The sequence below is a fragment of the Xenopus laevis genome, chromosome 6L (assembly GCF_017654675.1).
Source record: "Xenopus laevis strain J_2021 chromosome 6L, Xenopus_laevis_v10.1, whole genome shotgun sequence".
Taxonomy (NCBI): Eukaryota; Metazoa; Chordata; class Amphibia; order Anura; family Pipidae; genus Xenopus; species Xenopus laevis.
In genome coordinates this window covers 6,080,995-6,098,354 of record NC_054381.1, presented here as the reverse complement: position 1 = coordinate 6,098,354, position 17,360 = coordinate 6,080,995, and the positions used below count along the sequence as shown (strand labels likewise).

At 43.4% G+C, this 17,360-nt stretch overlaps 1 protein-coding gene across 2 annotated transcripts in view; it reads left to right on the top strand.

The window, feature by feature from the left end:
- Window positions 1–10,966: 10,966 nt before the first annotated feature.
- The window catches only part of nbeal2.L (neurobeachin like 2 L homeolog), an 87,067-nt gene continuing 80,673 nt past the window's right edge, over window positions 10,967–17,360 (top strand). The window contains exon 1 of one of the 2 annotated variants that reach the window (XM_041565727.1): window positions 10,967–11,172. In XM_041565727.1, coding sequence (XP_041421661.1) covers window positions 11,113–11,172 — 60 coding nt within the window. In that variant the 5' untranslated portion in view covers window positions 10,967–11,112. Of the gene's footprint in view, window positions 11,173–13,724; window positions 14,350–17,360 lie in introns of those variants that run through there. The other variant, XM_041565728.1, reaches the window with a different exon arrangement.

The following is a 17,360-nucleotide window of genomic DNA, read 5'->3' as shown; positions in this document are numbered from 1 at the left end:
CATAAGGGTCTGTACTGAAGCACACCTCTGAGAAATGAAAGTGTCAGCAAAAGAAATGAAAGTAAAATGTGCAGTGGCTTAACTAGATGTTACTGGGCCCCACAGCAAATTCATTTAGGGCCTCATCATATCTAGAGGTTATCCTGTTTTACAAATATATATTGAAATTGCTCATTAAAGGAAAACTATACCCCTCAAACAATGTAGGTCCCAATAAAAAGATATTGCATAAAACAGTTCATATGTAAAACCCTGCTTCATGTAAATAAACCATTTTCATAATAATATACTTTATTAGTAGTATGTGCCATTGGGTAATCATAAATAGAAAATTGCCATTTTAAAAAATAAGGGCCGCCCCCTGGGATCATAGGATTCACGGTGCACACAAACAAACCATACATGTTAGGTCACATGAGCCAATTAACACACAGAGTTCTGTCTTTTGCTTCCCACACTTCTTCCTGTTACAGTTAGAGCTGCAGTATTTCTGGTCAGGTGATCTCTTCCTGTTACAGTTAGAGCTGCAGTATTTCTGGTCAGGTGATCTCTTCCTGTTACAGTTAGAGCTGCAGTATTTCTGGTCAGGTGATCTCTTCCTGTTACAGTTAGAGCTGCAGTATTTCTGGTCAGGTGATCTCTGAGGCAGCACACAGACCATCACAAAATGGTGCCTCAAGGCAAGAGATGTAAACGGGCAATATTTAATTTAATATATATTCCAGTTTGATAAGATTCTTTAATATGCCACTTAATTTGATATAAACTATCTGCTGCTAAAGTGTTCATCTTGGGGGTATAGTTTTCCTTTAATTAGGGCCACCTGGGGCCCCCTATACCTCCAGGGGCACCCTATACCTCCTGGCCCCCTGCAACCGCAGGTAGGGTTACCACCTTTTCTGGAAAAAAAATACCGGCCTTCCTATATATTTATCTTTTTTCCCTATTAATAACATTGGGATCAGCCATCATTTTTACCAGCGGGCTGGTAAAATACCAGCCAGGTGGCAACCCTAACCGCAGGGTCAGCTTCCTCTGTAGTTATGCCCCTAAAAATGTGCCACCTCATGATTTACTTCTTATTTATGTTTTTATCACTTGTGCCAAATCCCTTCAATTCTGGGTTTCAGTTCAGTGTCGGACTGGCCCATAGGGATACCAGGAAAACTCCCGGTGGGCGCAGGTGTCAGTGGGCACTCATGCTGCTAAACCTTTTTCATGGTGATTCCTTATTTCTATGAGAACAAAGAGGCTAAATAGATGGAATAATAGATTATAGTATGTAAAGAAAAGAGATAAGGAGAACATAGATTAAATGGGGAGAGGAAGAAAATAGTACTAAGAGTGAACCCCTAGTCTGAAGTTTTTTGATGGGCCCCTGGTCCAAGGTTTTTTGGTGGGCCCCTGGTCTCCCAGTCCGACACTGTTTCAGTTTGTGCTTGAAAATTGAACAAACATGGGGGGGGGGCTATATGGCCAGTCCTATAATAAGGCAGCTGAGTATAAGGGACCTGCCCCAGTTTTCAAGGCACCGTTGACTCACTATTATAAACAAAATGTCCCAATACTCACGAAAAATAAAATTCACAAGTTTATTCCATCAATATCATAATAAAAGTACATACGTACTGACCCCATATGATCCACCTTATGCATTTGTACTGTACGGTACTTAATCATAGGTATTTCTGCCAGTATTTTCTCAAAAAGAAGAACAGGTGCCAGAGACCAGTGTATGCACTACCACAGTCAAAAAGGTTGCAATAAATTATGCAAGCAGGCAAATATTTGTATATGAGGGGGAATATACTCACAGTTCACCCCAGACCACAGGTGCATCTCCAAGAAATAACAGCAACAGTCAAATGTAGTTAAAAATGCAAAAATATTTATTAGGACATAGTGGACAACGACCTAACGAGTTTCATGCTTGTTGGGGCACTTATTCATAGGCTGTGAGTAAGTGCCCCAACAGGCACCGAACGCGATGTCCTAATAAATATTTTTGCATTTTCTCAAACCCAAAATTTAAAAGCAGTGTGATCCCACCCATTTAAAAAAAAAAGTAATTTTCTTTGTTTAGATTATGCTCTTCCCGGGGTACTAATGTTATTCCCTGTATCATGTATAAACAATTGTACCATAAATAACATACTAATAAATAAATAATTTTTGTAATTTTGACTTAACCACTATGAATTGTATTATAAATGGTCAGGAGAACTGAACATTTATAATACAATTCATAGTGGTTAAGTCAAAATTACAAAAAAGATATGAATAAATAGTCAAGTTATAAATGTTAACATTTCACACCGTTGTACTCAATATAAATGCAAAAATACTCTCTTACACTTTTTTTTCTTCACCCTTAGATGCCATAAATATAAATATCAATAAATGTATAAGAACGTGTATAGAGGACATCTCAGGAAACACCTCCACAGGATTTTAAAGGAGAAAGAAAGGCCGGTGCTCCTATCAGCAGAAAACTACACCGGCCCGGGTTATACCAGTAAGCACCTCGGAATGATCTTCTTCTGTCTTCCTCTTTTTTCGCGAACTGCGAATGCCCAGTACAATGAAAAGCCGAACTTTAACTAAAAAGTCGGCTTTTTCATTCTACTGCGCATGCGTTTGCCCCAGAGAATTTGAAGAAAGAGGAAGACGGAAGAGGATCACACCGTGGTGCTCACTGGTATAACCCCGGCCCGGTGCAGTTTTCTGCTGATAGGAGCGCCGGCCTGGGGTTTCAGGTAAGTAAATACAATCACTTGGGGGTGCCTAACATTTGGCACCCCCTAGTGCAAGACAACTTTCTTTCTCCCCAAGTCCAGAGATGACTTTCCTTCTCCTTTAAGCGTAGCGTGTGATGTCAAACTCATAATTTAACCCTAAAGGTAGACATGTTTGTTATTAAGAAATCCAATCAGTTTGTGCTTGAACCCAACTTCCAGCATAAAGGAGGCTCAGTTTCTTATTTGGAGACGTCTTTCTGCTGGAGAGAAAAAGCTTTTCTTGAGAATGAGTTCTGTCAGAGGCCACAAAAAGTCAGGGGAAGTTGCATTCTATATGTCATTTTAAGAGCTGAACTTCCTATGAACGTCCTTTTAACATGAAGTTAGTTTTTTTCAGTATGAGAGATGAGAATGAACAATCCCAACCTCACCCCCATCCCCACGTGGATCTTCAGCTGGAGGACACAGGGCTGGAATGACCTGCTAGAATAGCACAGGATCTCCCGGTAGGATCTAGTTGTTGGCCCCAGCCTAAAAGAATCTCCATCCCATCCTTATTTCATCTATGGCCCCATATTAAAACCTATAAAAATCAACACTATATCTGACTACTATGAGCTCTAGCCTGCTGCTACTTTGGAAAACCAAGTAAAACTCACCAAAGTTGGTGGGAGTGGGAGAGAGTGTGTACCCTTGGTGTCAGCTTCTCTTGTTAGACCCAGTCCAACATTGGAGGTCAGTCAGCTGGGGCCTCCAAATGACCATTATGAAACCTCCAGATTTAATTGGCATCTCCATGTATCCAAACTGTACAATATCCTGATGGATAGGCAGAAAATCTTGTATGTGGCCGACGTTCATTGCAGAAAGTCTGATGTTGATGGAGAAATGGCCTAATTCCTGATTAAAGCCTTGCGTCAGCACACCTCCCAGCATTATGGAAATAGAAAAAGGGACAAAAAGATTTGCCGTGCATAGGGTGGCAACATTTTATGGCCACACCCCCTAATTACCATATTCATTTTACAAAATTTGGCAGGTTATGAAAATTTGAACACATTTCTGTGTTTTAATTTTATTTATTTCTTATCTTAAATTGTTACAATTGTTTCTTTGCTTACCTTAAAGTGTTACCAATGTATCTACTTGCACCTGCCACATATTCTGGGCTCTCTGCCAAAAGCCAATTACGTTTTAGAAACTTTGTATCTTTTTCTGGCTGTTCAGAGCAGAAGATCAAAGAGAAAGTCGAGACATTTCAGTTACAATCTGGACTGCGGCTGAGCTGTCATAATCGGGACTGTCCCGCGAAAAATGGAACAGTTGGGAGGTATGTATCAGATATCTAGAGCCTATTAGCTCCAGGCACATGTCCAAATACCTGGTTGGAATTTACTAGCAGCTCTTTTATAGCACCCAATTTGCAAGTTCTGTTTGGTCTTTTTTTATAGACGGGAAGAAAGAGGAAGACAAAAGAGGAGCAGCTGAAAGTAGAATAGTTCAATGACTACGGCAGAGGTAAGTAGATGTATAATGGCAGCAGCTGGAGGGTTACAAGCAGGGAGGGGTATTTGTGTCAATAAAGCACTTGCACACACTTGAAGCAGAGCCCGCCCTCACCTTATCTCAGGTATGCACAGGAGCTGCGTCACGGGGCCATACGACAGTTTATGTTAGTGTTTGCGTCACACACATATAGTCTCCTGCACCCCTGTGTGACTCACTCCCACCTGCACCCCTGACATTTTACTACATTTCTTCCTATTACAGAAGCTGATGGGTGTAGTGTAGTGTATAACCGTTCCCTTGCCATAGCTGCTTACTCAGATGCACTTAAATCATAGGATATATGGAGTGTACGCAAACATCACTTATATACGTGCAATAGAACAAAAAAAGACACAGCAGGTGGAAGAATTAAGGTTTTTCCTTAAAAAACATTTGCCAAATAAATGACATACTGTATATAAATATTTTTTTTTTTGATCAAACCTGCCCTATTCCCAAAGTGACCAATATTCATATTATGTAGATATCGTTCTGGATCAGTGACCCATTGTACATGTACCAATAATTCTATAAATATTATTTTGTACAATATCATTGGCAAATGTATGTCCAGCTCAACTCTGAATACAGAAGATACATCAGATAGGATCATGCTTGGACTTCACTGGTCCCTGTCATTAGCTATTAATTAAAATATACAGTTAGTGCTCAAGCTTCAGCAAAGAGAGAGACCCACAAGAGACCCCTCTACTGCATGGGGGCCTGGAAAGGCAGGGGGTGAATTATGGTTCACACGAGTGCACCCTCATCACAGCTCACACCCAAGTGTGTGAAACAGAGGGGGCCCAAAAAATATTTTTGCTTGGGGGCCTGGAGAAGCAGTGATCGAAAGGGCCAAATCTGATTCCAGAGTCTGTCTGTCCTGTTCATGTGCTGCTCTCCTTCCCATGGTCAGGCAGGGGGTTGGGCTTGGTCCTATCTGAGGTACTGATGCTGATCAGCTTTATGTGGAGCAATTAGTCAGGCACCTTTGCACTTTGGTGAATTAAACAGAGGCATTGTGGCTACTTGAAAAATCCAGAAGTTTCACTAGATTGAACCACATTTCTGGCTAAAATCACAATATATAATAATAGGTCATGAAATCCAGAGTTTTCCCCTTAGCTTTATATTGTACACAGCCATCATGTACATATATATAAACAAGGTTAGTCTGTAGGTGGTGCTACATAAATCTCTTGGAAGGCCACATCTGGACCCAGGGGCCTCCAATTGGATAGTCCGACCATAGGCCAATGTGGGGAACTGGGACTATGACTAGGACAAGGAAGAAAGTCAGTGTTCTGGCTTAGTAAGGGGGGAGTGCTAATAGTAAATGTGGTGTCTATTAGTGATGTGTGGGTTGGGATTTCCCAGACCCGCACCAGATACTAACCCGCCCTCCCTTAGCCCACGCCTGCCCGCATCTGCACTTCCGAGTTGCTTTCACAGACCCGCGGCGATCCACCCCGACGATGATGTCACAAAAGTCACAGGGCGAGCAGGTGCAGCATCTATAAAAGACGAAGTCGGAAGCCGGCATTTGACGGTGGCGGACGGGGAGAGCAGGAGAAGAGCTCAACCCGGACCCGCCACCAGCGAAGAAGCATGCGGGGTTGGCCCGACACGCGGGTAAACCCGTGGCTCGCACATCACTAGTGTCTATAGGCAGCTGCCTAATGCCTGTGCTACTGTCAAGCCAAACAAGTTTGTAATGGAATCCATTGTTCAGCTGACCAAAGCCCCCTGCCTACTCTCTGCCTACTCCTAGTTTCAGACCTGTGTTAAAGGGGTTGTTCACCTTTCAACAGAGCCGGGCCAACCCAGCCAGGCGCCCTAGGCAACCTGGCTGGCCATGGCGCCGGCTGAGTGTGAGCTCTGGTGCGCATGTGCGTTACGGCGTTATACGGCAAAAGCGCAATTGAGAAAAAATATCCACGGCAGTCGGGGAGAGACAGGACCTGACAATGGGGTGGGCGACAGAGCAGGTACGTGCCTGGCGCCCCCCCAGCTTTGCGCCCTAGGCACGTGCCTACTCTGCCTACCCATAGTTCCGGCCCTGCCTTTCAAGGAGAACTAAACGCCCCACAATCAAAAGTTCCCACTGCCCCCTCCCCCTGCACAGTGTTACTCCAGAATTGAGTCCCCTTTTGAAATACTGACCCCACGTACAGAACAGCGCAGAGGAGCACAGGGCGCCACGTTCGACAGCCTCGCCTTCTTCCGGATCCTCTTCTTTCCGTTCGGTAAATAACGGAGCTTTCCACCTCCCATTGCGCATGCGCCATATATGGACATGTCGGCACTCATTTAACAAAGAAGCCGAGGCTGGCGAACATGGTGCCCATTAACTTGCACTTACGTCAATTTAATTTCACGGGTATATAAATGCCCTATGTATGTATTTATTAGTGATGTTGGTGAAATTGCTGGAAGTGGCCACTTTGTATAAAAAATGTTCAAGGAAGACAGAGATCTTGTCTCAGGCCATGAGTCCACCCTAAAACAAATGTGGCACGAGCTTCAGATGTAAAAAAAACAAAAACAAAAAGTGTAAATAAGATATTTTTAAGAGTTACAACTTATAAACATAATCCCACTTTAAATTTAAAGAACGTATTAACCTTTGCTTATGACTATTTTGGAATACAGGATATGATGTCATTGACATAATAATGTTCAGGATGGAGCTTCATTGTATTAATTCGCCAGTCAAAACCTTGCAAAATAGATTCTGGTGAAAAGGGTAAGGAATTGAAATTAATAAATTAGTGGATTTACGATTGTCTGCCTGAGCGAAAATTCATCTAGCAAAACGCAGCGAAAGTTCTCCAGCGACAAGGTAATTCACTATTGAACTGTAAATAGGCAATTGTCTTTTTAGCGAAAATTCATCAAGTGTAAAGGGAATGTGTAAAGTGTATTGGGAAGTTGCTCAGAATTATTATTTCTTTCATGAGGCAACATTGTATTTTTGGATTTATATTGACTAGAGTTCAGTACCAAGGTCAGACAAGGGAAAGTCACCCGCATCACTGAGTGCCCTCCCTAATCTAATCCCTCCCCATCTCTTCAAGAGGGATAAATAAGGGTCTTATCTTCTTAGTTACCAAAACACATGATAACAGAGTAAAAGTATATAGTTCAGCATATTCTGAACATGAAATGTGAGAACCAGAGAAAATCAGGATAATATGTTATGCACCCGTGTTACACTTTCCACTTCATCCATGGAGCAAAACATCAGATGCAATTCAGCCACACACATGACTCACTTGATTGCCTTGATCTGACGGGAGTCACAGCTTGGGGTGTCCCACCAACACCCACATATTTTTCAGTTTCAAAGGCAATGGGCACCTGCTGCTAGGCATGTGGGACTGATCTATGAGATTTGCTCCCCCATCACTCTATAATCTAACACAGAGGTCCCCAACCTTTTTTACCCATGAGCCACATTGTAAATTGTTAAAGAGTTGGGGAGCTGTGCTGTGCTATTTGGTAGCCCCTATGTTTACAGGCAGCCTACAGGAGACTCTGTTTGGCAGTTTTACACCTGTTTTATACAACCAAAACTTGCCTCCAAACCTGGAATTCAAAAATAATCACCTGCTTTGAGGCGACTGGGAGCAATAGCCAAGGGGTCGGTGAGTAACATGTTGCTTATGAGCACTGGTTGGGAATCACTAATCTAAAACACACCTTCCAATGTTTGTCAATCAATAAGTGGAACCAATGAGACCCCAATCCATCTAGACAGGCTACACCCACTTACAGTATGCCACCCTCACTCCAAACTCCACCCACTTTTTGGTAAGACCTGCCCCTTTGAGGGTCTGTTTTGTACTGTCTTGCCTAAATTGGGACTATGTAGGGCAGAGCTGTCCAACTACTGAGGGCCGAAATTTTTCCGGCCTACATAATGGAGGGCCAATAATGGAAGCCAGTGTTGACCACTCACTGTTTTTAAACCACACCCACTTTAAACCACACCCGTTACCACAAGATCATGTCCACATTAATGGGGGTAGTACACCAAAAAACCAAATGGTTGGTGCTCACTGCAGGGAAATCACTCATATGTGAAAAAAGTTGTCATATTAAGACATACCCTTAAATCCATACACCTCCTCTTCACCTGTGGATAACACAGCACCCCAGCATATGATTAAACACCTTTTATTTTCAAATGCTAACAAACCCCCAGAACAAATACCAGGCTTATGTTCCACAGGCAGAGCAGGGCACAAACAGGCAGAGTAGCGCACACACAGGCAGAGTAGGGCGCACACACAGGCAGAGTAGCGCACACACAGGCAGAGTAGGGCGCACACACAGGCAGAGTAGGGCACACACAGGCCGAGTAGGGCACACACAGGCAGAGTAGGGCACACACAGGCAGAGTAGAGTACACACAGGCAGAGTAGGGCACACACAGGCAGAGTAGGGCACACACAGGCAGAGTAGGGCACACACAGGCAGAGTAGGGCACACACAGGCAGAGTAGGGCACACACAGGCAGAGTAGGGCACATACAGTCAGAGTAATGCGCACCCACAGGCAATTTCAGTCTGGGTCTCAGGTAGAACAGTACAGGGATTTTAGCATATAAACAATAGAGGTGTCACAAGGGTGAACAATACAGGGGGATCACAGGTGTGAACAATGCAGGGGATTAGTCTGAATTTGAGGTTTAAACAATGCAGGGGCCAGTTAATCTCTGTAGTGATACCATTTAAATCTTACACATGGTAATCAGACACAGCAGGTAGGTGGGGGGGCAGCGGACAGCCCTGAATAGGGAATGCTAGTAGTATAGTCCAATAAAGGATAGGCAAATAGTTTTTTTGAAATGACAGAGATATACATTTCACCTGTTTCATTCAACTCAAAGTTACTCATTGGACACCCATAAAATAAGATAACCAAATTATCCTTGTTAATAGTTACTAAATAGTAACTATATTTACTATAGGCATTGGCATAAGTATCACTGAAACCAACCGAGACCACAGAGGGGCATGGGACAAGCGGGAGCCCAATAGACACCAGCAGAGGGGGTGGGAGGTAGGGGTCCATGAACGTGCATTGGGCAAAAGTACAGCAAAACTAAAACAAATGCTCTGTAATTCTACACTGTTATTGCTTTTTATTACTCATCTTTCTCATCTCCTATTCATATTCTATTCTCTTATTCAAATCAATACATGGTTGCTACGATATTTACTATTTGGGACCCTAGCAACCTTATTGCTGAAATTGCAAACTTTAATTAAAAAATTAAATAACTCAAAAACCCCAAATAATAAATAATGAAAACCAATTGCAAATTGTCTCAGAATATCCCTCTCTACATCATACTAAAAGATCATTTAAAGGTGAACAACCCCCTTTAAATCACTGGTGAGTGACAAAATAAAGAATCTTAGACTAGATAAAGGCATTAAGAACTTAAAGGAGCAGTTGAGTGTAAAAATAAAAACTGGGTAAATAGATTTGTTACTGCCTGGTAACCAATCAGTGGAAAGCAAGAGAGCTGAAAAGCAGGAAGTAGTGTTCTGGCTATTATGTTACACATCCAGTCACTCCAGCCTTTATACATTATATTTTTGCCTAACTAATTATATTAGAAACACTTTTTATTTTGCTCAGCCTATCGATTTATCCAGGTTTTTATTTTTACACTGAACTGCTCCTTTAAGCTTCCTCTAATACACAAATGGTTGGTAGCTAATTATTTTACAGGTCTTCTCTGCCTTTAGAGACGCTGCTGAATTGTGTTTGCCAAGGCGCCAGCCCTGCTCATTCTCTGCTGATGGAGGTGCAACTCTTTCCCGCGTTTTCCCAACAATGCACAATATAGAAATGTCTTTCCCTGCAGGTCCTGAGCCCAACAACACCAGCCTATAGCTCCTTAACTCTTCATAGGTGAAACTCATTGCAACTCACTGGGTACAGATTTCCCATTATTTACACATTTAATGTTTGCAGAGAACTCATTTTCATTTGTTTAAAAGGAAAGTTCAAGAGCAGTAAACAAATTTGCAACTTTTGATTTTTTTTCCCCATTTATTTGCCTTCCTTTTTCACTTTCTTGACAAAATGGATTTTCAAATGATATCTTGCTGTGTAACTGTGGCACAGATCCTATCTGATCCCCATTGTAAGCAACAGTCCTGTCCTGCTTTATGACAGCTGAGATTCTAGCTATCTGTATAACAGAACATTCTATCCCAGCGGCTGCACAGATCTTATCTGATCCCCATTGTAAGCAGCAGTCCTGTCCTGCTTTATGGCAGCTGAGATTCTAGCTATCTGTATAACAGAACATTCTGTCCCAGTAGCTGCACAGATCCTATCTGATCCCCATTGTAAGCAGCAGTCCTGTCCTGCTTTATGGCAGCTGAGATTCTAGCTATCTGTATAACAGAACATTCTGTCCCAGTGGCTGCACAGATCCTATCTGATCCCCATTGTAAGCAGCAGTCCTGTCCTGCTTTATGACTTCATTGTGCAATATGTTTTACTTCCCCTTTAAGAACTTTCTCCTTTGTTGCTGTGTTTACTTTCACTGCCGGGATTAACACTGAGATAGTATATAGTATAAGTCTTACATATGTGAAATGACACCCACAAAGCCTGTAATTGAGCTGCTGGATGATTGGTGGTGCAGCCGCTCCTCTGGGTGAATCACAAATGGGTGACATTGAGGGATTGGAATTCATTTATTCTCCTGGATGTGAAGTACTGAGGTTGGATGGATTTGCTCATGGGGTTCCCAGAAGCCTCTGTGTCACAGCGGGAGCAGGTAGTGTGTTGAAAACCTATGGAACAGTCTGATCTCTCAGCAGGAGGAGCCCGGCAGCATGAGGGGGAGAATAAGAAAGTGAGTAACTGCTCTTATAGGCAATGTGGCTACAGAGACCCAAGGGACATTCTTTGGCTTAGGAATGATAATCAGGAGGTGGCAGTTGCTGTTTCATCTTTAAATAAGATATTAGTATATTTACCTATTCTAAGCAACATTTTAATTGGTCTGTTCTGCCTCTCTCCAGTTTGCAAACACAAAATATTGTCTGGTCTTGGGATCTATCATCTATCTATCTATCTATCTATCTATCTATCTATCTATCTATCATCTATCTATCTATCTATCTATCTATCTATCTATCTATCTATCTATCTATCCATCTATCTAATCTACAGTATCTGTTTGTCTACCTATCATCTAGCTTTCATTATGTATGTGTATAATTTATCTATTTATCTTTCTACCTATTTATCTATCTGTCTCTTTAATGTATGTATCACTGTCTCTCTAGTATATACAGTATGTATGTACCATTTTTCCGTATGTCTCCATCTATGATCTACAATCTGTATGTCAGTTCATCTATTGGGACAGGTGTTTTGGACAGGGATTATATATATTTTCAGGGCTGAACTGACCAATGGCTCCTGGTCTTGTTTGACCCACTGACCCGGGGACATGGGCAAGTAGTATGGTGGGGCAGAGGAATACAAAGAAATACAGCCGTACTAATCAATTGAGAGTGTTAATGCTTATTAATTAATTAATCCCAGTGGCAGCAGTAATCATGACACTCCCTGATCACGCCCTGTTATGCCCCAACTACGACATTTACAACCAACCACACCCAATTGAAATAAATGAAACGAACATTGGGAGGTAACGACGTGAACAGAGCCGATTGTTCTTTGCTGCTTATAGGTAAATAAGTGATCATTGTGTTATAGGACGGCCTATTCAAACAACCTTTTCATTGGTCTTCATTTAAAAGTAAAAAGTTGTAGGTACAAATGCGGTTGATAAATCTGGGAGGACTAATAGGTCTGAGAGTGCGGATGCTGATGAGTTTGAGGCAAATAAGATTTATGTAGAATATTCCCATTATGAAAGTGACAGGGATCTGTAGTATATATATATATATATATATATATATATATATATATATATATATATATATATATATATATATACTACAGATCCCTGTCACTTTCATAAATCATGAACAAATAATCAGCTGAGGATTATAATTGAGTTATATTATATATATATATATATATATATATATATATATATATATATATATATATATATATATATATATATATAATATACTCAATTATAACCCTCAGCTGATTATTTGTTCATTGGGTCCAAGTTGCACTGCCTTTATTAAGGGCAGGAAATAGCATTATGTCAAATATCTGACCTCCTATTGGTTGGTACAAGATAAAGGAAGTTTACTGTTTGGCCTATGGCAGCTCTTTGCTTCCCATACAGTAATTGGTTGGACTTGTTGGACAATTGGAGCCAATGAGCTGCCTGTGTCACTGCGCAATATGCACTTTATTCTATGTTTAATGGAGAGGCAGGTGGAAAATAAACTTTCCTTATGAACCCAGTAAATTTTCCAACATGATTTACACAAGTGCGAGACTACTGAGATGTCTCCCCAGTGTTTCTCTCCACAAGTCCTTGGGATACAGTTTATTTTACTGATCCATGTGGCTCCAACACATCTAAACGCAGCTTCCCATTCACTCTAAATGTCTGCCTTCCCTCGCAGTTGCTTATTCCTAATGCTGCACTCTCAGATACTACAACTCCCATGATGCTCGGTGCTCTGATACGAGCTCAGCAGTGGAAGCTGGAAGGAACTACTGGAGGAAAAGTCTTAGAGGTTGAGTCCTGTCGCAGGTCTCTACAAAAAATGTGGGTCTGACTGGTAGTGAAGTCAAGCTCCCAGGACCAAAATCTACTTAATTAGAGCCATGTAGGTCTCTGCCCTTAGGCATCCTCCAATAAACATGTCAACTTCCCTGTGTATTTTATCATTCACCCTAATTTGATCCCCCATTCACCCAATCACTTGTATTTACTGTATTTACATCCACTATCACTGGCCCTGACTTACCTACTTGATTGCAATGCAGACAATCATCAACTACTACTTTGGGACTGATATAAGCAGGGCTGCCATCAGGGGGGAGAGTTGTAGGGGGCCCGAGAGTAAGGGGGGCCCGGCCACGCCAGTCGCCACACTTACTTGATTAGCCGGGCCCCCCATCTTTCTGAGAGCTGCTGACTTCGGGAAGGCATGGATGTTTAAGGGGCCCTGGCCACCAATTGTCTTATAATGTGGGGGGGCTGGCCAACAATTTTTTTTCTCATGTGGGGCCCTAGCCACCAATATTTTTTAATGGGGGGGCCCTGGCCACAAATGTTTTTTTTATGGGGGGCCCATGACCACCGATATATTTTTATTAACATGTGGGAACCCTAGCCACCAATATTTTTTTTGTTTTTTTTACTGTGTGGCAGGGGGCGAACCTGTGGGGTGGGGAGGGCGGACCTGTAAGTCGGGCTTGTGGTGGGCGCAGCCCAGGAATTTCTGGCCCTGCGATTTCTGATGGTGGTCTTGGCTGCCATCATGGGAGTCAAGGGTGCCCAAAAGAGGTGAAATAATAACTGGGGCCCAACGATTCCTGAATATAATGACAGACCTTTCTTATAAAGCTGCTTATCAGTCAGAAGCTCACTGGCCTATTTTGCCTCCTTTATACCTTGTGCCACATCAACAGCCACGGACTCTGCACTTACCTGTCCAGCTGCTCACCTGAGAGGAAAGAGCCCAGCAGGTTAGGTTGTCTAACTGTACAGGGAGCGCAGGGAAGGAGCTGCAGTACCGCTCTTGGCCACACGGAGAGGGGGCGCGCTGGCACCAGACAAGAGGTTTAGGAGGGAGGCGGAGGAGGAGGGGACAAGTTCGCACCTTACTGTGTGAGTGTCTGTGAGCCCCAGACCTGCCCTCCCCCGGGACTCAGTCGGACTTACCTTCCGCTCTGCCTGCGCTACACCTGCTGGGCCAGCCCATTGCGCGGAAATGGGGGTGAACTGGCCGTAACCCCGAAATAGCGAAAGCTCTGAGCGCAGCCCGAGGAGGAGGAAGAAGCTGCAGAAGCGACAGGAGAGCGGGGCGGGAGGATGTCATCCAAGGAGCGGCTGTACGAGCTGTGGCTTCTCTACTTCACTAAGGTGAGGGCTCGTCACCTCTTCTACCCGGGGGTCTCTAGTACTGGGGGGAGGAGGGGCCCAGGTGAGACTCACTCCTCCCACTGTGGGGCAATAAGGCTCCTGCCTCTCCCTCAGACTCCCTCACACCCACACACCCTACTGTGGGAGGGGCCAGGGACCCCCTAGACCAGGAGTCAGACAGCAGGGGGGGCTGCATGGACTGGGGGTCACTAGGTACAGTTTGGGGTGTGGGGGGTAAAATGCTGCCACTTGTGGGGGTCAGAGCAAGGGCTCCCTGTGTGGCCACGTTTTATTTCACCGAATACAGAGACAGGTTAGGGCTGTAGGTAAGTGACAGGTTAGTGAATGTAGGTAAGTGACAGGTTAGGGCTGTAGGTAAGTGACAGGTTAGTGAATGTAGGTAAGTGACAGGTTAGGGCTGTAGGTAAGTGACAGGTTAGTGAATGTAGGTAAGTGACAGGTTAGGGCTGTAGGTAAGTGACAGGTTAGGGCTGTAGGTAAGTGACAGGTTAGGGCTGTAGGTAAGTGACAGGTTAGTGACTGTAGGTAAGTGACAGGTTAGGGCTGTAGGTAAGTGACAGGTTAGGGCTGTAGGTAAGTGACAGGTTAGAGGCTGTAGGTAAGTGACAGGTTAGGGCTGTAGGTAAGTGACAGGTTAGGGCTGTAGGTAAGTGACAGGTTAGTGACTGTAGGTAAGTGACAGGTTAGGGCTGTAGGTAAGTGACAGGTTAGTGAATGTAGGTAAGTGACAGGTTAGGGCTGTAGGTAAGTGACAGGTTAGGGCTGTAGGTAAGTGACAGGTTAGAGGCTGTAGGTAAGTGACAGGTTAGGGCTGTAGGTAAGTGACAGGTTAGGGCTGTAGGTAAGTGTCAGGTTAGTGACTGTAGGTAAGTGACAGGTTAGGGCTGTAGGTAAGTGACAGGTTAGGGCTGTAGGTAAGTGTCAGGTTAGTGACTGTAGGTAAGTGACAGGTTAGTGACTGTAGGTAAGTGACAGGTTAGTGACTGTAGGTAAGTGACAGGTTAGTGACTGTAGGTAAGTGACAGGTTAGTGACTGTAGGTAAGTGACAGGTTAAGGGGACTGGTAGGACAAGGGTCTGTCAGACAAAGGTACTACCAGTGAGGTGGGAGGAGGAGAGGCTGCCAGGTGTTGGGTGTCAGAGAAGGGTGCTGCCACTTGGGGTGAGTGAGTCTGATCTCGTCTGACAAATCAGATTGGTTCCCATGTGAGGGCTGATTGGGCAGGTCCCAGGTGTGGCTGATAGGGGGACCTGCTCCCAGATTTATAGAAACAGAACAAAGTGGTGCAGCCTGATTTCATGATGTGACATAAGCACTGCGTATCTTGACAGCGCTATATAAGTAAATGATGATGATGATGATGACAGCAGGAAGGAGTGTTAGCTCTGCTTCCAGAAGAGAAGCCCCTCCCCCGTGCCCCTTATTATTAGCGGCTCCTGAACCTGACATGCCGCTGCCCCCCCCTACTCCCACTCCCGGGACCCAACACTGAGCAAGGGCCACTTCTCCTTTGTTCTACTTCCTTTGTGGCTCTTTCATTTGGCAGTTAACCCTCGCTGAGCTGCTGGGAGTTCAGTCCCTCTTCACCTATTCGCTCCCTCCTCCCTGGCACAGCGAGGGTTACAGCTTTAACCAGTGACAGGCCGAGGTGTGTGACTATTAGTGAGCAATTAACTTGTGTTTAGCACCTGACTCTGTACATTCCGCCTCTCCAGCATTCTGCCCAGATCTGTATGAAGTTCCATGGAAACAAACGATAATTAAATAATTCAGCTGCTACGTGCAGTAACCCCGGGATTTAAAGACATATCCCCACTATGTGGCTCTTCTGCTTGTGTTGAACCAGACTGTCAGGGGATGCTGGGAGTTGTAGTTTAATAATGACTGCAGGGCTTGATAGTATGATAAAGAATACTCAATGATTAAAGAGATCCTGTCATGATTTTTATGATGTAGATTTTATTTCTAAATGACACTGCAAATAATTCACTGTACAATATAAAATGTCATTCCTGAACCAACAAGTGTATTTAGTTGTAATATTGGTGTGTAGGTGCATCTCAGGTCATTTTGCCTGGTCATGTGATTTCAGAAATAGCCAGCACTTTAGGATGGAACTGCTTTCTGGCAGGCTGTTGTTTCTCCTACTCAATGTAACTGAATGTGTCTCAGTGGGACCTGGATTTTACTATTGAGTGTTGTTCTTAGATCTACCAGGGAGCTGTTATCTTGTGTTAGGGAGCTGCTATCTGGTTACCTGATATCACTCCAACTTGCAGTACAGCAGTAAAGAGTGATTGAAGTTTATCAGAGCACAAGTCACATGACTGGGGGCACCTGGGAAACTGACAATATGTCTAGCCCCATGTCAGATTTCAAAATTAAATATTAAAAAAATCTGTTTGCTCTTTTGAGAAATGGATTTCAGTGCAGAATTCTGCTGGAGCAGCACTATTAACTGATGTGTTTTGAGAAAAATATATTTTCCCATGACAGTATCCCTTTAAAGGAGAACTAAACCCTAAAAATAAATATGGCTAAAAATACCATATTTTATATAGTGAATTTATTGCACGAGGCTAAAGTTTGAGCTTGTCAATAGCAGCAATGATCCAGGACTTCAAACTTGTCACAGGGGGTCACCATCTTGGAAAGTGTCTGTGACACTCACATGCTCAGTGGGCTCTGATTGGCTGTTGAGAAGCTAAGCTTAGGGCTCGTCACTAATTATCCAGCAGAAAATGAGCTTCCCTGGCTGTAATATAAGCTGATGCTACAGGTTTGCTGATTATTCAATTCTGATGCTAATTGCACTGGTTTCTGTGCATTTCTACCTAATTCTTTAGTTAGGCTTTAGTTCTCCTTTAAATAATACTTGATTTTCACCAAAGTTGTGCCGACCTTAAGTCCCACGTTCATGGTGATTTTTCTGGCGCAGTTCATTGGATACTGGAGCTATAGGAATGTCGGCCCACACTCCCTTTGTTTTG